At 43.5% G+C, this 23,647-nt stretch overlaps 1 protein-coding gene across 2 annotated transcripts; it reads right to left on the bottom strand.

Moving 5' to 3' along the window:
• Window positions 1–2,334: 2,334 nt before the first annotated feature.
• Window positions 2,335–13,839, bottom strand: CDCA7 (cell division cycle associated 7). Of its 2 annotated transcripts, none has more exons than XM_042784015.1 (10): window positions 13,465–13,839; window positions 11,867–11,992; window positions 11,351–11,461; window positions 9,601–9,852; window positions 9,095–9,172; window positions 8,167–8,355; window positions 7,610–7,750; window positions 7,014–7,163; window positions 6,298–6,434; window positions 2,335–5,962 (listed from the first exon to the last, which is right to left on the bottom strand). In XM_042784015.1, exons 1-10 carry the CDS (start codon window positions 13,483–13,485, stop codon window positions 5,932–5,934), a joined length of 1,236 nt encoding a protein of 411 aa, XP_042639949.1. In that variant the 5' UTR covers window positions 13,486–13,839; the 3' UTR covers window positions 2,335–5,931. The 2 variants fall into 2 exon arrangements, with proteins under 2 accessions (XP_042639949.1, XP_042639950.1); XM_042784016.1 differs by having other exon boundaries at window positions 11,867–11,987.
• Window positions 13,840–23,647: the final 9,808 nt, after the last annotated feature.

Here is a 23,647-nt window from a genome sequence, read left to right as displayed (position 1 = left end):
AAGCTTTTAGAGTGTTAACTCTCCACGGCAGGAGGAAGCCAGCATGGGCATTGAGCTCGGCACACTCATCCCCTTCTCCCTGCTGAAAGGGACACAAAAAGAACTCTGGCTAAGCATTTATTTTTCTGCTAATGTGAAAGTTTTCTTTTAAAGAGGAAGCAGATTGAACAGAGCACGAGAAAAGAATTTGACTCTGGCTTATTTCCAAAGGTTTTTTTCCTGATGATTCACTGTTATCACTTGTATTCACATTACAACCAGCCTCAAAAAGAAATACCCAAAACCGAAACCAACTCCCCCCTACACCCAACAACAAAAAACCCATAGCACAAAAGCACTAAGAAATAGGATCTTTCCTACTGCTAAATTCTGCTAATAAGCTATACAAGAAGAGAATCACGTAAGATAAGAGTGCCTATGTTCATTCACATTTGAGTAGTAACATAGCTGAGCCTCTAAATCTGGAACTTTAGAGCACATCTAAAGATGGTGAATCACCAAGGTATTAAACAAAATGGTTGACACTGATTGAATTTCTTGTTTTACTTCAGCTATATAATAAAATAGAAAACATCTAAATATCTCTGAAGTCTAAAATATTTAAATTTTCAGTATAGTCTTTCCAGTTGTTTTATTTTCAAACAGGAATTTGCTTGCATATTCAGGGAGGAGACATAACTGCTAATTCTCTGAAAACGTGAACAATACAAATTTTTATATTTGTGAGAGCCCTCTCGCCCTCAGTCCTGTTGTAAATGCCCAGTTTATGTAACAACTCACAAACATACCACTTAAACAGGCATTCAAACTAAAAGCAGGTAAAGTAAGGCCAAAAGGAGTGCTGATAGGATTGCTTTGTTACTGTGTACGTGATTAAAAGAAAATGAGGATGCTTGCTGTAGGCTTCTGTTACTTATATCTCTTGACACAACCTAGCACACAATTTCATTCTCCCTACCTGCAATAGATAGGTAAGGATGTAAAGCTAACTTGAGCCCAAATACAAATCCGTAATTTTAGTAATGTTTTGTTTTCATTTTCAGGAGCAGATGTGTGTTTTACCTGCAGGCATATTCAAGGGGAAAGATTGTATGAATAGGGCTCAACGCAGCAGGATCTACAGTTCAACTGATTTTTTTTTTTTTTTTCTAGTTCAAGTGATCAGCACGAATACTACTAAACGACTACTGCTAAGAGAGACAGATGCAATGCCTTTTTAGCCCATCCTGACCATACCATCACTTCTGGTTTATTTTTTTCACATAACGGAACTGTCTGCCATCCTTGTACCAGAGCTCTATCAATTCTGGCTCATAGGAAGCTTGTACCAAACATAAGCAAGTAGATCTTGTTTAGTATGATTGTAGCTCTATGCTCTAGACATACTTTCATACAAATTCAATATCCACAACTTCTTATTTATAAGAAGTCACAGTAGGATTCCCAATTCTCCCCTCACCTGCCAGTTTCAGGACTCCTACCACTAGCACTAATCATTACATTTTTGAGTTCAAACATACAAATCCCCTCCCATTTGCTGCTCTCATCCCAAAAGGTTTGTGGGTTTTTTGACAGCCATCTAGGAACCCCAGGCTTATTATTTGGAAGGGTGAAACCCAAGCATGAAGCTATGATTCCGTCCTCTTAGTGTTTGGAGCCCATATACTCATGTATGTCTATGATACAGCCCAGCATTATCTGCACGCTGGTGTTTAGGACCCTAGAACATGGCCAGCCTATACATGACAGAGAAAGCCGTATCTTTTTACTCACTTTGTTTTAGATGCAAGGCCAAGAACATGAAAGAACAGCAGGCAGTGTTTCCAAACTCTCCACACCAGCTTATGCCATTAGCCATGCAAGAGCTGCACTAGCAGAAAGCCGTAAGAGAACAAACTGGTTTATGCCAGCAGAGGTCAGTGGGTGACTCTCTTGCCAAATGTTTCAGGTGCACATTGTGTATTACAGATACGGTTTCAAAGTCAGCTATGTTCCCTCACCCTGGAACACTGAAAGCCATATGGGATAAAAAAGGGCAACCATTTTGCCCGTTTTTATCCCATATGTCTACCTGAGCAACACTTCAATGCTATTTTTGTAACTTACATATAATGAAAAAAAAAAGTTTGCTTAATAGGTAAGGAAGACAAAAATCCTTATCTCAAGATTTGAAGAAATACCAAATGTTGAATCATTAGATAATTAAAAAGCAAGTGAGACAGGGAAGCAAATAACATATATATTAATACATACCAGTCTAAGAGAATCTTCTGATAGTAAGGTTTTGGCCAATTCCATCAGTAGATACTATAATCACTGTAATGAAAACTTTACTCATAAGCAAGCTTGGGGTGTTTATTTACATATTTAACTTAAAAAAAGAAAAGCTATCACACACCCTTCCAGCAGTCACTACTCTCAGTCTATTACATAGCCACAGATGCCCTTCCCACCCACCTCCCATCACAGGGAACAAAGGTCCAAGGAATTTAAGAGTGTAATTTGCCAATTAGCCTTGTCAGTATTCTATTTCTAGCAGTTATAAATGATTATACCATTAAAAAAAAAAAGTGGAAATTATATCAGACATAGGCAGGAGATCATCTGGCCCTAAAGCTAAGTGTAGTGAGGGAATATCAACACACACAGACTTTTTCAGTAATAAATTAATATTCTACCTCTCACACAAGCTTTGTTTTTCTGTTCTTCCTTTAACAGTGATGCTCTATTTCCATACATCTGTGTTTTTTAAAGCTGACAAAGCTCAGATCTTTTCCTTATGAAGTTTCTTAAATTGCTGCCCGTTTGCTGGAGATATAAACCATGAGTTCTTTAACCATGTGTCAAGTTAACATCAACAGTACTTAAGTAGCTGTGGTACAGAGGCTTAGGGAAAAAGGTGTGTTGAGACACCTCAAAAATCAGCATGCAAACCATAAACTAACATATTACACAATTACATACAAATTTATTCTCACATCACCAACAGCATGACAAAAGGTAACACATCTAAACAATGCTTTTAGTTGAGAGTAATGACATGAGGACTTTGCCAGTAGAGGACCTGGGGACAGCTCACTCTGCTCGATCAGTTCTTTCCCATTTCCTCTCACTACAGGTCAGCTTCACATAATCTGCCACAGTCTCATCTAACTAATCTCTCTAGACCCAGCTACACTGATGCAAAAGCAAGCAGCACAAGTATGAAAGTCTTCAGCACTGCCAGCCTGCAATCAAGGCTCCCCAGGTATTTCTCTGCTCCAGCAGAGCCCTCAAGAGAAGTTAATTGTTTGTTTGGGGGGGGGGGGGGGGGGGGGGGAGCGTGGGGAGGGAAATGAGATATATATATATATATACATATATAAAAAAAAAAAAAATAATGGCAGGCACCTGACTTTGACTTGTGTCCAAATCCTCCTCACCCTTCTCAGCTCAGGACATAGGCATCCAGTGTAAAAAAAAAAGTAGGAAAAAAAGCAGAAGGGTAAGCACATGGCACATGTGCTTAAAGTCTGTTATCTGGCCTGAAGTCAGCACCTATGTATTTCTACCATCAAAAGTTAGTCATCAGGTACCAAACAATGCAATCCAAACAGCATGAATATCAGAGTAAGCCTGGTTCACAGACACAGGGCTGGGGAAAGAAAGGTGTCCTAATCCCACTACTCCCCCACATATGATGGGAGCAACTCCTTTACTGCACAACAGAAGTTTACCTGAAAGGTGGTAAAATCTAACTACAGATCTAATGGGGTTTTTTTGAACAGTTAGGACGCAAAAATTCTAACTCAGAAAATTTTTATTTTCAAAATAAGAAACTCTGTATAGAATACTGTAGATCTAAGTAAATTTAAATACAGCAGTCTCCATGATATGATGCAAGAGTTTGCTTTTAGCACAGTCCTTTCACACTCTAGCAATCAGAAGGCAAGCCTAGCAATTAGGAAAAAGAAAGATTTTTAAAATTGCTCTTATCTGTCAGAACGCGTTATTTCTAGAGTTCCTTCTTCACGAAATGTACCTAGAGGGTAGAGCACTCTCCACCTCAGATTGCACATCTATTCACGCTATAAAAACCAGACAGAGGACAGGAGATTTTCAATGGGACAGGTGATTTATGAAACAGAACTGGAAGTCTGAGACATAAATATCTTTTGTTTCTAAATTCCTCTCTCCTCCCCTCCCACACACACTGATGTAATTCCCAGAAAGATAAACTGTGGATCACTATGCATACACATAGTGCAAATACTATGCAAAGCAAATAAGTTTAAACCCATGTTTTGTTCTAGTACTCAATAAAAGCAAGTTGATTCTTCTACTATTCGACCGTACATTATTTATAACACTGCATTCTAAACCTTATACAAAGCTTATACAGTAGTTTCCATAACCAAATTAAGAACATCTATACACTTTGTGGCTCCCCAGATGCAATTTACACGGCATCTTCTTTCCCACAGCATTAAGTACACAAGACCCATCCACGTATCACATTAGAATTCTTTAGCTCCATTTTTGCTGTACTCATGATTCGTTAGCATCATGCAAAATATCCTTCTACAGTCATGGGGAGCCAAATACAGAAATAGGGCTGAACTGCTAAGTAAGAGACCACAGCACTAACCACATTTGCAAGTGCTCACGAACTGTATGCAACTCATTACATCTCCCTTTTTATTTTTAAAAGCCTTTTTGATGAAGCAATCTTTCTTCCTCATCTGTTACTACAACCAGGGTGTCTCTTGAGAACACTACCTATTTCCATTTATGCTGCTCTATGCAACTGGAAGAATAACTCACTTTAAGCTGGACTGTAGCTTAGAAAAGTCCTTGCTTTTTAAGTTCTCAGAGGTAAAAAAATTCAGGCTTCCAATTCCAGTGATTGTTTGTAATTGCCCCTTTTTCTGATAACCAAATTTAGTAAGTTATCATTTTTCACACGCTTGTAGTTGGCCAACAGCCACATGAACCACTATCCCTCTACTTAATCAAGCCCTGGTCTGGAGGCATCCCTCTTCCCCAGGGCCAGTGCTGATTCTGCAAAGAAGCAGTTCTGCAGTTGCAGCAAGAGCAGAGAGAAGTGAACCCACAAAACCAGTAATTTAACAAGGGGTACTTTCTGTTTTAGACAGTGGTGGTCACTCCACAATGTATACCAGTATATTCACATCACTGTCATCAATAGGCAATGCTAGTGCTGGTGCTGTGGCAGCTCTCAGCTGTGGCCTCCTCTTCTCTGAGCAAAAATACAAAGTGCCACCCCCAACTGCTTCTGCTGCATTTTTTAAGTCACTCTGGAAGTCTCCCTTAAAATGGGGCCAATGTGCACTTTGATTACTCTATAAAATCAAGTATTAGTGCTTGGAGACTGCTCAGCTGCATCTGGTAGGGCTACCTTTTTTAACTTAAGAATGCAGTGTTGTTTTAGAGAACACTTAGCTTCTACTTGATCGTTTATGTTCAGTAAGAGTTTGTATTGCAGCAGAAGTTGGCCAGGAGTTAAGCACATACCTTTCTACACTTGGTTCTATGGGGAACAGTGCCATAAATTTTTGGAACATCTGTACCTTTCTGTGATCAATTTCAAAGCATAAATAAACCTGCAGAACAGATCACTGCATGAATAAAACTCTAATGGCTTAAAGTCCCACCTCCTTTCAGAAAAAAAAGTTATTGGCATGAAAGCAAGGACTGATGCTATCTGATTCGCAAAGTTGTTTAAAAAGAAAACAATGGCTTGTGGGCAAAGACCTTAATTAAAGTTTTCCCAAGTATGATTTGCACTGAGATAAGTGAAAATTCTTTATCCTTTTTCACCCCAAAGGGAAGGGAAGGCAGGCACTGGCTTTGTAATCTTATTTGATTAAACAATTCACTGTAAGCAATAATATGACACTGGTGAAAGAGCATGTAAAGGCAGTCACAGCTTCAGTCTTCCATTCCAAGTTCTTGTTTCAGACTGAAAGAGAAGTAGAAATGTGAGTTAGCTTGTAGCAAAACACTATTTGGAAACTATGTAGACTTTACACTTTAGCTGTGTTTATTGTCAGGGGAAGCCCTGACAATAAACACAGATGAAGTTGAGAGCCAAAAGACAGAGTGAATATACCACTTGTTTTGGGTAAGAAACAACACATCAGAAAAATCACATGGCAAAATCTCAGATTCTAAAGGCAACAGGGACTGATCTTGAGATTTACCTGACAAACTGGGATATGGGGAGTTCTCTCCCAGTTTCGAGCTGCTTATCCCACTCAGAGCGGAGTCGTGCCACTGACACAATGGCATACTTACCTTTTCAAGTAGGCATGGACGTTGTCATAGCCATGGTACTTGGCCAGATAGACCAGGACACCTGTAGCACATCGGCCATCCCGCTGTCTGCAGAAGCTACAGTTGCAGATTCCACGACATGGTGGGCACCTCCAGGTCTAGACAAAAGACAAGACAACAAGCGTTTTTAACTGAACTGGAATGCAGTAGGATTCACACCTGCAACTTAAGAGGCCCCTGCTCCACATCAAGTTCTGCAGTGAACATCAGTAAGTTTTGTACACCAGTACAGGAGTACAAATTCTTCAGTCTAAGTGATTAAACTCTCCTTTGCCTGCCCTGCACATAATCACAGGAAGTATCCCACTCTGCTCAACTCCTGCACCACTTCCACAGCCCACAACAGCAGCACTGCATCCACAATACAGTTCCTTTCCATACGGCACTAAGCACTAATGCCAAGCAAAATAGAACACTATTCTGATGCTCAAACACAAGAATATTTTGGCAGCTGCTCTGCTCTCATAGTTTACTTCTGCAACTAAAGCTACCAAAGTAGTAACTATGAGTTCTACACAACAAAAAGTTCTGTGATTCAGTTTGAATCTAACCAGGACTGCATTATGTACTACAGCACTGTAAGCAGCTCCCCTGCTAGAACTCTTTCACTGTAAGTAACCAATGCACCTCTCTGCTCAAGTTAAGCACAATAAAGTCAATATTTACAATCCTCTTACCGAATCCAGCAATGCTGTTCTGACATCCTCCCCATACCTATTGCGGAGGCACGGCCCACAGAATTGGCCCCGTACTCCTATGCAATCAGGGTTACGACAATTTGTCTTGGTGTCTATGGTTTTTTGGCGACACTGATGACAGGTGGATCCCTAAAAAACAGGGAAAGTAGTTCAGGAAACAAGACATTAAAGATGGCTCTTTACTTAGGGGAATAAAGCATTTAACAAGCAATCTCTTTGGCAGTTAGCAGCGCTTATCCTGAAACAGAAAGCCACCTTGCAAGTTTGAATCAAGACACTTTTAACATTGCATCTTCAGTGCCTGTTAATCACTTTCCTCAGCTTGTATTGGCTAGGTACTGCAGTGGTTCCAAGGTGAAAGCAAGCTAACTGGCTTGGTAAAGGCCATTCTATAAATTCAGGGAAAGATAAGATATGACATTTCAAAATCTCAGGCATACGTGTTTCTCCCAGAAAACCACATTCTTCCCTTCAGCGAGAGGGACTCTGCTCTATTTGATAGTAAACCACAAGCAGGGAATAACAAAAAAATTACTTCACAAAGTATGTGTTTCACAAAGTTGGAATATACTTACCATGGCCCTGTTATATACTTTCTCTCTTGCAGATCTACAAATATTATTCAGCTCTTCCACTGTTATCTCTTCAACTGGGCGCACAATGTGCGGAAAAGTCATGGCACCACGGTGACCCCTCCTGGGAGATCGGGCTTCGTGCTGAAGAGTGAATACACAATACTTTTAGTGTTTGTTTCAGCAAAAACTCTACATAAACAAGGTGGGGATCTTCAGAGCAATGCCAAAGTCTCAAATACCCATCACATATTTAAACAAGAGATATAGACCTTTGCAAAGACATATGATATAGATGCAGCTTTAGCACCTTCACTGGACCTGTCACCTTCAGGGTGCAGAAATGCTACTTCCTGCTGGAGTGCAAGAGGAAGTGATTTTTCAAGGGTAAGGTGGGGGCAAATGGAGAACACGTATGACATGCTATTTTCTGTACTTCCTCCCAGGCCATGGCATACTCATAATCTTGATCAACTCTGTAAGAATTGCTATTTTCTTGAAGGGATACAAAACCACCTTCATGATCAAGCTGCAACAGGAGAACAAGAACCTCAACTTACCTCCAGGTATTCATCAGACATCTTTCTTCTTCTCACTAAGATGTACCGGTCATCATCTTCCTCTTCTGGTAAAGGAGTAGGAGGACCTTCAATCAGGGACCTCGATCTCGTGTGAGGCCGAGAACTTCGGTCTGGGTTCCTCCTCAAGGCACTGGTGGGCAATGAACGTCTTGGAAGTCGCTTTGGTCCCTGGTAAAGTTTAAAAGCCCCAATGAAACAAGTGAAAATCCAGACATCTCCTGTCTCTACTATGAATTCCTCCCAAGACATGCCTTCCTTCTGCCTTTCCCAAAGATGAAGTCTCCCCACACACCCCATCCCAAATTAGAAAACAGAAGGTAAAAACATCTGAGGAAAACTCATCTTGGACATTCTGTTAGCTGCAGAGAAATAGTCAAAAGTACATTTGTGTCCATGCAGGTAGAAAAGACAATAATTCCCCCATGCAACAATAGTCCTCGTGTCTATGAGGAGTTGTGACTTTTACTGTTGTTCCCATCTTCACACAGCTTACAGGTAAATAAGCAGTGAAATTCATTACACTGCCAATTCACAACCCAACCTTCTTTAAGGACTGACTTAGGCCAAATGTCAGGTTTTTTCCAAGGTTCCAACCTCACAGAATATTCAGGCTTGAGCTTCAAAGTCTGAGCTGCCCGCCTTATCTCCAGCCTTTGTATAAATACATATTTACACAGCACCTTGTTTAGTTTTATTGGCTTGTGGAGACACCTAACTTTTATGAATTAATCTGTTATACTTTATACAGTGGCAAATCAAGACAGAATTGCACAATGAGGATGTCTGTTTCAGGAAGCAATAGAATTCCGAACTGGACTTTGATTTACATGGTTTATTAATTGAGAGTCCTGTTTTGTAATGTCAGAATTTGACTCTTTGAATGTAAATATAGTAAGTTTATACTTACATGACTGACAGTCGGCAACGATTTTCTCCCACCAAAGATACCAGAAACATTTTGCAACTCAGCCATTAGTTTTGCAAGCTAACAAGGGAAAGAAAAAGGAAGTAGAGCCTTAAAAAGGTGTTTATGTGCTATTACAGACTATTAGATTAGGGCAATTGGCTAGAAGTACAATTACTTACAGGAAATGCAGTTACTCTTCAACTTTTTACTTTTATGTCTTATTTACTTTATAGTGACTGCAAGTAATTTAAGAATGCTCAAACTTAGTATGTTGAAGCCCTATTCTTTAGGCCTGGAGCCTATAGGTTTTTACTGAAGTACTTAGCCTATGGATTTTCACATGCCAGTGGACATAAAGTATCAGATTTAAATATTAGGAAGGTAAATTCCTTTTAATGCATTCACATAATTCCCAGTAGATTTAATCTGAACCAAAGAGGTCCCCTAAGAGCCAAGGGAGGGGAGGAAGTAGAATGGGGGGCCCCAGGGAGACACTGAATACTTGCCATTGCTTTGTTTTCCTTTATGTTTAAAGCTCTTTTTTCTAAAAACATGGCACCCTTTTCTTCAGAGTCAGAGTCTGAGTCTGGAGCAGGCATCAGCTTTTCAGGAAGAGGTTCCTTCTCACCCTTCCTCCTCACCGATCTTCGAGGTGGAAATTTCATAGCTACTTTTAGAGGAATAGGGCATTTCCGCCTTCTCTGAGCTACCCCACCTTCAGTGCTTGTATCATTCTCCTCTGAATCAGACTCCAATTTCTGTTAACAAACCAGAATGGAAGCATATAAATCCAAGTGAGTTGCTCTGCAATTAAATACAGTCCAACAATATGATGTTTGCGGGTGGTTAAAGAGGTTATCTGAAATACAGACATTTAAATCTCCAGTCCTAGTGCTAGTATATTTGAGGGGAGGTGGGGGCAGAGAGGGAGGTGCAGGGATAAACTCTCAGGGAGAGCCACACTGTACTGGCCACAAAACATGAGAAAAAGGAGCTTGGTTTCAGTTGCAGCAGTCTTAGCTGTCATTTGCAGAACCAACAGCAAAAGATAGTTTGTGTGTGAGTGTGAGAAGGATAACTGTCTTTAAAGGGCTTGATTTTGCAACATATTGTATTTGGCTGTAAAAAAAAGCCACTACAGTTCTCAGCACAGGGTCAAACTCAAGTTTGTAAGCTGGCAAGAATAGTCATCTCACAGTATCAATGACATCAAGTGACAGTTTTCTTCTGGAGCCAGTCAATGAAATCATTATGAATAAAACCTCAGTATTTTCTTATCTTTGAATTCTGATGCCTTGCTTACAACTTTTACAAGAACCAAGAGTTCAGTGAGGACAGAAATTAATCTCTTTAGGTAAAAGCCCATTTTGCAGTAGGGTTTGACTTTTAAGTTTACACTCGATAAGACACTCTTATTTTGGTCATAGGTAACAACAGGCTTCCTGCTTCATACGCACAGACCATTAGTCTCAAATGTCAATCCTTACTTGCTCAGGGTTTTTATTAAGCCAGGTTTGTGGTTCTAGCTGCCCATTATGTGTAGCTATTGATTCCTTTTTCTTGCATACCTATTTCCAGCTTTGTCTCCTACTTATTCTCTTCACTGTTGTGTATTATTTAACTCAGACACGTCCTCTTCCAATCAGACATTATTCTCTTCTAGTAACTCCTCAGCATGTTCTGAAGTTACGACCAGCTTATTTTATGCCAAACATGGTATTACTACCGTTTTCTCTACTAAATACCAACTGTTGATCTTTTTAAGCAATAAAACCACTCTCGCACTGATGTCAAAGAAAAGCAGGAAGGCGGATTTTACCATCTGTCGCTCTATTTCTGCTGCTAAAGTAGTATAGCATTTCCTATTACACTGTCACAGTGCAGATCTCACTTCATGTCAATATACACAGAAGTTTCTCTCAGGTTTCTTGAAGTCCATGGGCTAGCATAACATTTTGTATTGAAAAAATAGAAACATTAGAATCTAAGAGAGTGACATCCAGTAAGGACAGTTTTAGGAGATATCCTGTTTCAAAATCCACATGGCAGATATTTATTTGCTATTGCAGAGTTCAGGATCTTGTGGGGTTTTTAACAACACAAAAAGAAAATGAAACTGTCTACTTAGACTTTACATTAAACACGATGCTTCTTGCTGACAAGATTTGACTTCAAAGCCCAAGCTGAAGCTGCCATTATCTGTCAATGAAGAGTGTGTAAGAATTTAAAATTGCAAACTAAAATAAACTGTCTTACCAGTGCATCTTGAATCTCATTTTCTGAAAAGCCACAGAAGGATTCATCATCAGAAGCTTCGTGAAAAATTTTTGCCAGTTCTCCTCTAATATCCGACCTAACCTTGCATTTCTATGAAGAATAAAATATCCTTTAGTTGAAGTCGTACAGAAAATGATTCACATTTACAAGTGCAGTATAAGCAAATAGCTTTTTTAATAAAGAAAATAAATAGTTAAGGCATTTAACAAGGGGTTTCAGAGCCACAGTTGCAAATTATCAGGCATGTTAGGTTAGGTGACATTTCAAAGGCTAGAATAAATAGCTAATCTGTTTCCAACAATTACCACCTAGAAGCACAAGTGAAGAGTGAAATTACAGCATATAATATAGATTTATAACTACTATACAGAAACATAAGCAGAGCAAGCAGTTTTAATTGTGCACAAAACATCTACTAGCTTTACCAGCTTTATATTTTTGCAAGTGTTACTAGCACTGCACACATAGTTTTATTTGTTCTTGTTCTGTACTTACAGTGTTTGCAAAATTATCAGAACCAAAACTGTCACAACTGTCATCAGAGGATGAGGATGTTTCCATGGGAATCAGTTTCGTATTTCGGAATGCTGTGAAGTTTTTCCTTCCTGAACAACCTCTGCGCTGCACAAGGACAATAGCAACATAGTTAATAAAACAGACCTACTACATCATACTAGTTTTTAAGAATATCCATAAATTGCAGTTTAGGAGGTTTGAACATTTTAGGATGTTTAACAGTCTTGAATACAAGTCATAAGAACTATTATCTGCTTTGAAATAATTCCTAAAGTTAGAAGTGGGAAGAGTCTCTGCTCTGATACATTTCTGAGCCTTGTTATAGATGAGTTTTGTTCACTATTTAGATATACTTCTTTTACACAAACAGCCAAGTGGAAAAATAGACAAAAAAATCATAACCTTCTCCAATCATTATAGACAATGCTGGAAAAAAAGTACAGATACACAAGTAGTACCTAGAAATCTTATTTGATTTATTAGTTATTTTAGTCTGAGGCAAACACTAAATACACTGCAGCTGTTTAGGATAGGACTAAAGATCATATCCCCTGAAAATAGGAGCTTTGAAACAACAGTTCTAGACCTGTTTTGTTCATTTTATTACCAGGTTGAAATAGCTTTTTTGGTAGTCAGCACTGTTACCAGTTCACAAGCCCAGCCGACTGGGCCGAGTATTTTATAAGCAGGGTTTACACCGTGACTAGCCAGGGCAATGTAAAGACTCCTGTGCTCCCCCCAGCACCGCTCCGCACGCTGCTTTCCGCCGGAGCGGCACCACACAGCCCCCCACCCCCCCGAATCCGGGGCTGGCGGCAAACAGCAAAGTTTCCCGGCCCGGCCCCAGACACAAAAGGGGCCGTTTCTGGCGCCGCCCGAGGGAGCGCCCAGCCGGGGGAACCCCGCCGCGCCCGGCCGGGCACCCCGCACTGCGAAGCTCAGCGCAGGAGAGCCGGGACGGCCACCGGCACGCAAACACGCGTTCCCCCCCTCTCCCCCCCCCCCCCCCCCCCCAAACCCCGCGGGCACAGCCCCGCACCACGGCCAGCTCTCCCCGCCTCCCGCTAAAATGGTGCCGCTCCCACACACGCACACGGCGGGGCCGCCCGCCGCCGCGCCCCGCTCCCCCCCGAGACCGCGGGTTCCACGCCCGCAGAGCGGGGCCGCCTCCCCCCTGCCCCGAGGTACCTTCCCCCGCGCCCCCGGGGCGGCTGCGAGGCGGGAGGCGCCAGGAGCCCGGCCGCCCCCACCACAGCCGCCTGCCCCACGCCGAGCACGGCTCCGAAGACGACACCCCCCCCCCCCCCATCCCAGTCAGGGGGGCGAGGGCGCCGCGGGGCATGGGGAACCCCGGCTCCAGGGCGGGGCAGGAGACCCCAGGCTGCCGGTCCCCACGTCGCTCCCCCTGTGGTGCCCGACGAGCCCCGCCCGACCCCACCAACCTCCCCGCGAGCCCGGCCCTGAGACCCCGCAGGGCCCCCAGGAGAGCGCGGCCGCAAGCGCCACGGCCCCCTCCCGACCCCCCCCCGCCGCCGTGAACCCGGGGGGCAGCCCCTCCAGGCGCGGGCAGCGCTCACCTGCGGGCGGGACGGACCCATGCTGGCGGCGGCGGGGCGAGCACCGGGGAACTGAAGGTTCGCGCCAAAGCGGCAGCGACCGCGGGAGGCGGGGCCCGGCGGCGCCTTTTCCCGCGTTAGCGCCCGCGTCCTGGCAGATGCAGCTGACACCCCCCTCGGGATCGGGCGCCCGGCGTGCCTGCCCGCCCACCCCTCCTGAGGAGCTCGCCAGATCACCCGGGGCACCCCCGGAGGGGCTAGGGCGAGGTTGTGTCCCCACCCCTTTTTTTTTTTTTTTTTAATCTCTTCTCTATTCGGGGTGCGGGGTTTGTGGAACTGCAAGGGCCTGGCCCTGTGGCGCGAAAAGCTCCCGGGCGGAACGCCGCGGGACTCGCGTGCCAGAGGGGAGGGGCGCGCGCGCGCGCCAGCCGCCCCGGCGGGGTGAGGGCCCGGGGGAGCCCACGTGGTCTTCAACTCTCTCTCTTTTCAAAATTTTTTCATGTTATGTTCCAGATCTGGCTTTGTTTGTACCGCTCCGAAATAAAGCCCCCAAACCCGCCAGTTTTCAGGGGCAGAGGCGGGGTTCCCCACCAAGGAAAGGCTGGGGCAGCCTGTGCGCGCCCCTGGGGGCACCCGGCACCCCTGAGGGCCCCGCAGGGCCGGAGGCTGCGGTGCCCCTGCGCTCAGCTGTGCCTGCCAAGCGGGACAGTAAAAGCGCGCTTTATTGTAAATAAACAACCCCCCCCCCCCCCAGCAGCACGGACACTCGCCTGTGCTCCCGCAGTGAATCAGGGCGGCAGCAGCACGTTGCCTCTGCTCCCTTGGGAGTACAGCGGTGCCACAGGATTTGACAAAGTTGGCTGAGTTGCTCGTTGCAAACAAAATACTGCTTGAAAGCTGGCCAGAAGAAAGTGGATCATCAGTCCTTGTAAACCATTTTACGTAACATTTGTAATATCACATTAAATCAAACACAGCCATTAAACGCAGCAAAATAACTGCTGTGCGACCTGAATTTTGGCAGCAATAGTAATGGGAGAAGCCCTGAAGAAGCTGTATGGGATTTGTGGCCCCGCTATAATCCTGTTTATCCTGTGATTTGAGCAGGGCTCAAGGCCCGTGCAACTGTAGCTGCCCCGCGTTCCCAGGCATGCTCCCGGCAGCAGGCAGGTGCCCGTCGCAACCGGCGCCAGGGAAGGAGGCCCCGCACACGTGCAGCCCCCACGCCAACCTGCGCCTCTGTAAAGCAAACCATGAATCATCTCTAAGCCAAAGCTTGTAAATAGGCTCCAGCACAATAGAGTGCAAGAGCCTTCGTGGAGGTTTTCTCTTTCCTGTGAGCATTATTCTTCCTGCGTGTGCAATCTGTTGTGTAAAAGAATATCCATGTTAAATAAGCCCGTAATTACATACTTACCTGCACTGCTGGCTTCTCAGCGCGGGCACAAAAGCAGATGAACTAAACCCAGTTCTCTGGAGACCAGACCACACTCAATTCCTCTAAATCCACATCAGTGCAGGATTGCCACCCAGATAGTTTCCAGCAAAGACAGCTCAGCTGGGAAGTGGGGGGGGATGTTTCTTGAGTTTTGATATAGTTTTACTTCGTTCAGAAAAAAAAATCGACAGATACTAGTTTAAACACATGGAAGAAGAGATCCAGTTTCTCAACAGTAACAGCCCTTAACATCTTGCATCATGATTATCAGGATTTTACTAGAAAAGTAGCCAACCTTCACAGTTTTTAAGAGCATCATATGAAATGTTATGGAGTACTGATGGGGCTAGCTGAATCCATACCTCGGACTGCAGTTAATTTTCCATTTAATGCTTAGTGGAAACAGCATTCTTCAAACAACATTTGTAGTCAAATGGCTTTAAAATTAATAGGCCAGAGCAGGAACTTTGTGAGGAAACCAGACAGGACGTTTTGTGAATTGCATTTTCAGCTTTTTTTTTAATATGTGAAAAATAATCGCTGTATTGAAAATTGTGTGTGCCAGCTCACATATTTTACAGAGGACTGGGGAGAAGGGGGCAAGAAATGGAGAAAAAAAATGGGAAGTACGTGAAGGGCAGGGGCTTCCCTTCCTATGGTACAGTGCAGGGTACCAGAAAATGAAGGTCTGTAACTCAGGAGATGGCTGTTGTGACCTGTGCCGCTGTCCTTTCCACTGTTCTCATCTTCGTGCCCTTCACACCTCTGTTCTACCCTGCAGAGCCCTGTTACCCTTGGTGGATGGGCAGAACAAACTTACCAACTGGCTTTACCATGATGGAAAAAGTTTCTCAATGTTTGTCGAGAGATAGGCAGCACCACTGTCCTACATCCAGCTATTTACAATAGCTGAGGACGTGCAAAGCTGAACCCAGGTGAGTATCACATCTTCAGCCACATTTAACTCAAATTAAGTTAATGTGAGTGGAAGAAAACATCCCTGCCCGTTCAGTGCCCCAGTCCAGGTCCTGCATGGCCTGTCCAGTGCTACCAGCCTCTCTGTCTCACCTCCTGCCCAGCCGCGGGGTGAGCTCACCCCCTAGAGCTCACGTGTCAGCAAAGATTATCTGGAGAATTTTAGCAGGTGTTTCTAAGAAAATAGTCTCTTAAATTCTCATCTGTCCTTGAAATGAGTTGTTAGTACATGGTAGCAGCCCTTGGAAGACCTGCTAAGGGAGTCAGCTGAAATTATAGAGGGACGTTCAGTAGGTTGAGCATGCAACACTTGCTGCATCCATCTGGCAGAATCAAAGTTGTTTACATATTAGGAGCTTCAAGCAGTAGCAAGAACATGGACCTCCAACAACAATAGCTCCATTGTCAGAAACAGTAAATGTGACCTTTGGTCTGCTGGGACAAAGGACAAGCGCTGTCCTCCATGTCACCCTGCAGATTTCAGCTGCTGACACTGCAACACAGCTTTTCTTTCTGGAGGCAGGACTCCTGCTGCCCGGTCCCTGGCTCTCCGACACACTTCCTGTTTTAACTATGGACAACACACTTTGTGCTCTAGTTTCCTTTCTTAGTTGTTTTTTTTTTTTTTTTTTACTTGGGGCAATACATTTTTACCTGCCCGAAATAGCATGTGGATACATTAATGTTTGTGTGATGCTGGTAATTATTGTGATGGGACTTGCACGATGACACAGATATATATAGACGCAAGTATTTTAGTGGAAAGGGAGAGTTTGGATTCTCATGACCACAGAGTACCTGTAGCACAATGCAATAACATGTATCTTAGCTCAGTAAAAAAGAATAAGATTGCAGCCACTAATGACAGTAATTAAAAATTTCTGTAAGAGCTGTCCAATCACCTCTTCATCTGAGCAAATTATAGTGTGTTATTGAAACTGTTAGTGCAATAACATGAAGCTAAAACATTTTGCATTAAAATAATCAGACATTGATTTCTGATGTAAATTGTAAATTGGCAACCTATAACACACACTAATTGTTCTTCTTTCTCTTGAAAGGTGTGTTTCGGTAAAAGATCTGATCAAGCATATGTATTTGTTCACATGTCACCCTCCAGTGGCTAACACTACTATACAAGACATAATAAGGTATATAATCAGGTAACCTGCTATTGATTGCAACCCCAAAAGGACACTTGTTCTTATACAGAAGCAGGAGGATTGCCACTTTTGGAGATTTAATTATAGTCAGACCTCTACATGTTTGTTGGACGTGAATTTTTATTAAGTACTTTTTTATTGTAAATACTTTGTGCTCTGATAGGTAAAACCAGAATTTGTACAATAAATGTAAATTTAAATATTTAGCATGTATAATCAGTTTATAGCCAAGACCAGCTGTACCAGCTCCACAAAATACATCCGCAATGGAATTAGTATCTTTTTCCTTTTTTCTCTCTCCAAGGAAAAATAGATTTTCCCCTTTTAATTTAACAAGTTTGTATCAACTTGTGCTTTGCTGTAAGTTCCTTATTAGTAAAGCCTGGGTGCAGATGCATCTTGCATGTTGAGTTGAAGGTGGTCATGTCTGATCCTACTTGATACCCTGTTTCTTTGACACAAACTGGTGAGACCATAAAAATGGAAAGAACAAGAGAAGGAAAACCGAAGGAATAAATGCAGCGCAGGGAGAGGAAAAGTGCAGTTGATAAATGCCTCTAGGAACCTATATTCATCAGCACATTAAATGAATGGCTGAAATGTGGTCAGTTCTGATAGAAATATTAGTGATTATTCCAAGTATACATTGTAGCAGATCATTCGGAGCCCAGAGGGTTGTGATGCACATTATGGAAGTGTAATTATAATGGTCATTTGAGTGTCCTGTTGCCATTCCATAGAATGCATAGCAAAAAACATTTACCAAAAGTAGCTGTTGTTGGTATGTGGTAGCCACTTTTAAAATCTCATGATGCCAGTCCATTCACTCTTGGGCTTTGATTTGTATTTCCCTTTGAAAGTACAAAATAGATTAAATCACATCATAAAGAAATTGCTTACAAAATGTTCTGCAAATGCATAGCTCTGGGAAACAGAAGGCTATCAGAAAATAATCGAAAATTTTTACTGCAGCCTGTTTTTTTTGCCCTTTTATATAAGCTTTGCCACTGCCTCTTTGTGAATGTTGATTTGCATTGCCTCCACCAACCTTCAGCAAGATGTGGTTGCTGGGAGAGGATGGGAGTGAGGGGACAGGCGGTGGCTTAACCTTCTCCCCAGGGATCTCTAGGCAGCTCCCTCAGGAGGGACGAAGTGGGGGGACAGCTAGAAAGCCTCCCTCTGGGCTCGCTACTGCCTGCCAGGTGGTCCCCAGGGCACACTTCAAGGTTTTAGGCCCTGCTTGTGTTTTTTCACAGAATGAGGGAAATGCCCTCTCTCCGCTGCAGGGAGCCCTCACCTTTCCTGCTAAGGCAGGAAAAGAGATGTCTACGTTGAGCCCCAGATACATTAAGCCACTTTGTTCTCCATAGCACCGCGTTCATGTCCGTAGTCCATCAGCACTGACCCTCGGGGCAGGCGGGAGCGGTGGGATGCGGTGGGGGGAGTCAGGTGGTGCTGGGGTGGGAGTTGCAGAGGAGGGCCGCACGCTTTACCCCCGGCTCTCAGACAGCCCAGGCTGCCACTGCCGCCCAGCACCGTTCCTCTGTCCTCTGAGATGTTCATCTCAAATGCCTTGTATTTACACGTACTCAAACGTGATCTTGGCAGACCCTTATTAGTGTTATTGCTGTAATAGACTTCTCCTCCATAACCTCCAACTTTTTGCAACAAACTGGCTTGAACTGCTAAGCTTTGGCACTTCATTAGATAAGAAAATTATGTAAAAACCCTTCTATGGTGGACACATATACAGAAAATAATTCTGTCAGATGTAATTTGCAGAGGTAGCACAGCTATTTAGTTCCATTTTAGTGATGTGAGATGTCAGAAGGTCTCTGGGTTTGGGGTTTTTCCACAATTACAAAAGCAAATTCCCATCTTCCCTGGCATAAAGTAATAATATTAATATTAATATTAACATTAATAATAATAATAATAATGTCAAAGTGCATTCTGTAGCACAATCAGAAAAATCAAGTGCTTATCTGTGACGCAAGGTCCAGTGTTCTTGGCATCAAGCTTATAGAAAGTCTTAAAATATTTGGGCTTCGACACTCGGCAGCATCATCTGAGCCGGAGACGGACAGTGGTAAGGGTTGTCCTGTCCGGGGGCTGCTGCTCTGAGTGACAGGGAGGGGGGACGCAGTGGGTTTGGGCAACTTCTGCTCCTTAAATCAGTTCAGCAAGTTGCCAGATCATGGTCAGTGTATGGGGTTTTGGTGTGTGCCCAGGGAGGGCGGCATTGCTGTCAAACTTCTAGAAAATAATCAGTGGGAGCAGGTTAGAAAAAGCAAAACTGTGGGAGCAAGTATTTTCTTTAAAAAGTAAACAATGTTCAACACCACCCATCCAAACATCCTCATTTCATACTGATGCCAGGGAGAGAGCAGGTTCTCACCCAGTGTTAGCTCAGCCGTGGCAGTGCCAGGGGGAGGTGCAAATTGGTGCTCTCCACCCTCAGCTGAACAGGAACTGGGTTTGCTTTCTCTAGCATTTCACGGAAATAATCAACCAGCAGCAATAACACCCATGAACTCCAGCCCTGAAAACCACCATTCCTGAGAGCATGGCAGCGTTTTGTCCACTGGCATGGCAACATTGAGATCCGGGTGTAGACTGGGAGACAGAGGGGGCCACTGGCATCCCCCCTGCTTCAGGAAGGTCTCAGCAGCATCAGCGTAGGATGACCAGGTCCCGTAGTCATCCCATCCCACCCAGTCAGTATGACCAGATCCCCCCCAGCACAGAGCTACGGTGCAATGTGGCAGCAGTCGAACAGGCTGAAATACTGGCAGCTGTGCTCCCCGGTGAAAAGGGGTCGGACAGCCACCTCATCTCCCCTCTCTGACCATTACATCTGTTTATCTTCCTGACCAGCACAGCGCAGGCATAACGTTTTGGTATGGGCTTAGAAATCAATACAAGGCCAAAGCAACAACTAGAAATGTTGCAAGAGAGACATTACAGTGCTGCCCAAATCAAACACCGAGCTGGGCGAAATTCCTGCCCAGGCCATAAAAAGTGACCTTTGCAGCTCCACTGCCCAGTATAGACTGAGGTTCTACTCATGTCACAAGGGGTTAGGGTGAAGAACAACCTGGGGTTGTTTGTGATTTTGGGGCCCCTTGGGCTGTTCAGTGGGCTGTCACATCTGCAAAAATCATGCTTCTGTGAATTTTCAAAGGCTCCGTGGGAAAAGGAATGGCTTGTGTGAGGGGTTGAGCTGGGAGACATGAGTTACTCTGCCATTTCATCCTCTCCCCACCCAGGCAGATGAGCAGCTACAAAAGCCCTCTGAGCAGCTCTCCCCCTTTCAGAAACACCTTTGGCTCTGTCGGGCAAGCCGCACGTGGGCAGCCCCCTTGAGCCCTGGCTGCACATAAACAAAAGCGGTCTGTCTTCGCAGGACTGGGCAATGTTTTTGCTCCAGAGAGTCTCACATTCACCTCGGTGTTGAGTGCCTGCTCTCTATCCTTCTGTTATTATTTTCTATTTTTTCTTAAATACATCCTTAGGTATATGGGAAAGAAAAAAAAAAAAAAAAACCCCAAAAAAACCAAACCAAAACCTTAAAAAACCTGAACATTTTGTTGGCAGAAAAAGAAGTCTCAGCATCATTTTTGCTCATGTCATGAGGACATCAGCTGCGGGGGGAAAGCCTGTACAGTTTCAGAAAACCAAGGACCATAACGCTGAGGTTAACCCACTCTTTCTGTCTGAGCTGAGCAGCACTTCCTCCCTGCTAGTCCTCCAGCAGGGTTAAGAACTAACAGCTGGAGAGAGACACTGGTGTTCACCCTGAAACCTTTCTGCTGAAGTCTGGCATCCAGAGGGAGCTAGGCAACTCACAATTTCCACAAGATCTAGAGTAAAATGTTGCCAAATGAATAGATTCTGTGTAACCTCTGACAGTCAGAGTCTCTCGCTTTAATTTAAAAAAATAAAAAAATAAAAAAAATTGTATCTCATTTTGTAAACTTTCTTCGCATTGCACACACTTTGGACATCCACTTCTTAATTTGCCTTCATGAGCTCTTTGCTATTTTTCATCACCAATTTCAGGAGCCATCCCAGACCCAGCTTCTTATAATTCAGAGCATTTTAAACTGTGGAAAAGGAAAATGAAGGTACCTTTTGGGGATTAAGAAAACAGCAATATCAGTGCATAGAGATACTAAGACCAAGAGAAAGGAGAGCCAGGAAAACAAGGGGCTGCTCTACAGCAGTGATATTTTATGCCACTTGCAGAGTCAACTGTGGAGGGAGGGTGTAGCATTGCAAAGGGTATGCATATGGATGAAAGGAAGTGTGTCCAGCTCCTAGTGTGAAAATCTAGATATAGCGGTAGTTAAATATGATGGTTTCAACAGACTTTTAAGAAAACCCTAGGAAAATGCAGCATCACTCCTCTTCAAAGAGCAGACATGCTGAGGTACAGTTGCCCAAGCCAGTCTGATTTTCCACATTGCTGTGCACAGTCTTCTAGCTGGAGGTTTGTAAAACATGGAAATAAATTGATCGGCTTTGTAAAGTACTGGGGAGTGAAAATATAAGCACATTTTGACTTATCATGAATTATTATGAAGATAGGGAGTAGCCACATTAAGAGTGATAAAGAGAGATGGAAAACTAGATACTGCTGAGACTTCTTTTTTTTTTTTTTTTTCTTCTGACAAGTTCATTCACTGTTGCTTTAACCAGCACTGCTGGTGCAGCAAGAGGATTTCTAATCAGTCACTATTGCATGATTGTTTAATTTTAATAGGCGTGATCAATACCATCCGCTCTTCCTTTAAATGCTAATGAACACTTTAATAAAACAGATGTGGACAGACAGTAAATTGCAGATTAAAATTAGGCACAGCATTAAACCGCTTACAAACAGCAGAGGAATCCTGCTGGACATCTTGACAATCAACCACAGGCAGTTGATAAATCTTGAATTGCCACCACTAGCCCCCAGTGTCTGCTGGGCATGGCCTTGTTTTCAGGTTTGTACACCACCATCCCCATCACCCTGGAAGAAAAATTTCAAACTCTTGCAATTTCTTTCTAGGATTTGTGCAGGCCCAACCATGAAACAGGATCTCACGTACCGAGATGCATTTTAGTAACACAAGCACATTTCTAGCAAGTGCTCTCCAGTAAAGTTACTATCAGCTGGTATCCTTCAGCTCATTTTGGTCACAGCAAGAAATGTTAGGGAAGAATCCCCAGCCTAGACAAAATCCCAGTCTCCTGCTAAATTGTGACAAAGAAACATCCAGTGGTGGATTGTCCATGTCCCCCAAACTAGTTGTCAGGTTCAGTAAACCAGAGCCAAAAGCTGGGTTACTAACTCGCTTCCAACCAGTTTGAAGCCACATGACAAAGCTTTGTTATCACAGAGCTTCACATGCAGAAGTAAAGCTTCAGATTATTTTTTCTGCTCTTAACTGTTGTCAGAGGAAAAGGTGTTTAGATGAGAGAGATCCAATTCCTGACACCTGGTATCAATTGTGTCCTGCTCCATTGGTTTTGGTGGATCCTATCCTGAACTCATGAATTGTTCACTCTGGTAGGTACTGAGAAACCCACCACAGGGCTCATCCCTCATTTGAGCTGGTGGGAATCAGAGGGAAGAGAGGAGTGGCCTTTCTGCAGAGCAGGGAATTTACATGTTCCTTTGAATGTCCAGTGACGGGGCTATGGTGATAGGGGTCATCGAGGGGGTGACGAGCCAGCAGCTCCCCCAGCGTTGCTCACAACTCCAGTGAGCACTGCTTGGCATGGGTGGTATGTAGCACCTTGTTCAAAGGCATCTCTAATTTACAGTTTCTTGGCTTTCATAGGGTACCATGCATTGCTTTGGGTTCAGCTTCCTTTATCTGTTTCTTCCTTTTTTTTTTTCCCCTCTTGCATCTTGGGAAACCCTAACTTTTTTTTTTTTTTTTTTTTTTTTTTCCTTTTTAATTGTGTGAAATCAACTTGGAGTGAAAAGGCCAAGAAGAAACTTTCTGACGACAAGTGAGTCTACAGCTGTGTCTTTGTTCTCAGTGGAGCTAAAGACCACATTAATCAGAAACTTTGCTGACCTTGTCTTTACTACCCAAAGACTGAAAGACAAAAGCGACACAGTCTGGCCACATTTAAAAATTCAATTAAAAAATGCCTGCTGTCCAGGGATAAATATTATCATAGACCTCAGTGGAGTTAGATGTAGCTATGATGAAGGCAATGCCTTTTTCTCCCTCTATTTTTATTTTTTTTCCCCAAAAAGAATAAAGTCTAGTTTTTGTTTTTTCTTCTGATTACAGCTGTGTATGTGACAGTGTGCTCAGTGGTGTCAAGTAGCTGGTGTCAGAGCTTTTAGTAAAGAGCAAGGTAAGAAATTCCTGAGAGGGGATAGCAAGCTGGAATTGAAGAAGTGAAGCTACTAGAGTGGACCTGAAGAAAAATCTGTGTTCCTGTTTTTTTCAGACTATGCTGGTCTGATGAAAATACTACTCTTCCTACAGGCCTGGCAGAAGCAGATTGAACAAGGGATGAGGAGACCCCGCTCAGAGCCAGGCTTGGCATCTAGAGACATAAGGGAGGTGAGGGGAGATGTAGCAGCACAACTCCTTCCCTAAGGATGAAACGGAGAGCC

Source organism: Tyto alba, unplaced genomic scaffold, assembly GCF_018691265.1.
Source record: "Tyto alba isolate M040663 unplaced genomic scaffold, T.alba_DEE_v4.0 Super-Scaffold_7, whole genome shotgun sequence".
In the NCBI taxonomy this organism is placed as follows: Eukaryota; Metazoa; Chordata; class Aves; order Strigiformes; family Tytonidae; genus Tyto; species Tyto alba.
The sequence above is the reverse complement of the archived record's forward strand: the minus strand, read 5'-3'. Positions and strand labels throughout refer to the sequence as shown.

Coding starts and splice junctions, on each gene's coding strand:
- CDCA7 (XM_042784015.1), bottom strand. CDS start 13,485: ATGGGTCCGTCCCGCCCGCAG. Junction 7,751..8,166: donor TGTCTGATGAATACCTGGAG/GTAAGTTGAGGT, acceptor TTCACTCTTCAG/CACGAAGCCCGATCTCCCAG. Junction 7,164..7,609: donor AAGTATATAACAGGGCCATG/GTAAGTATATTC, acceptor CCTGTTTTTTAG/GGATCCACCTGTCATCAGTG.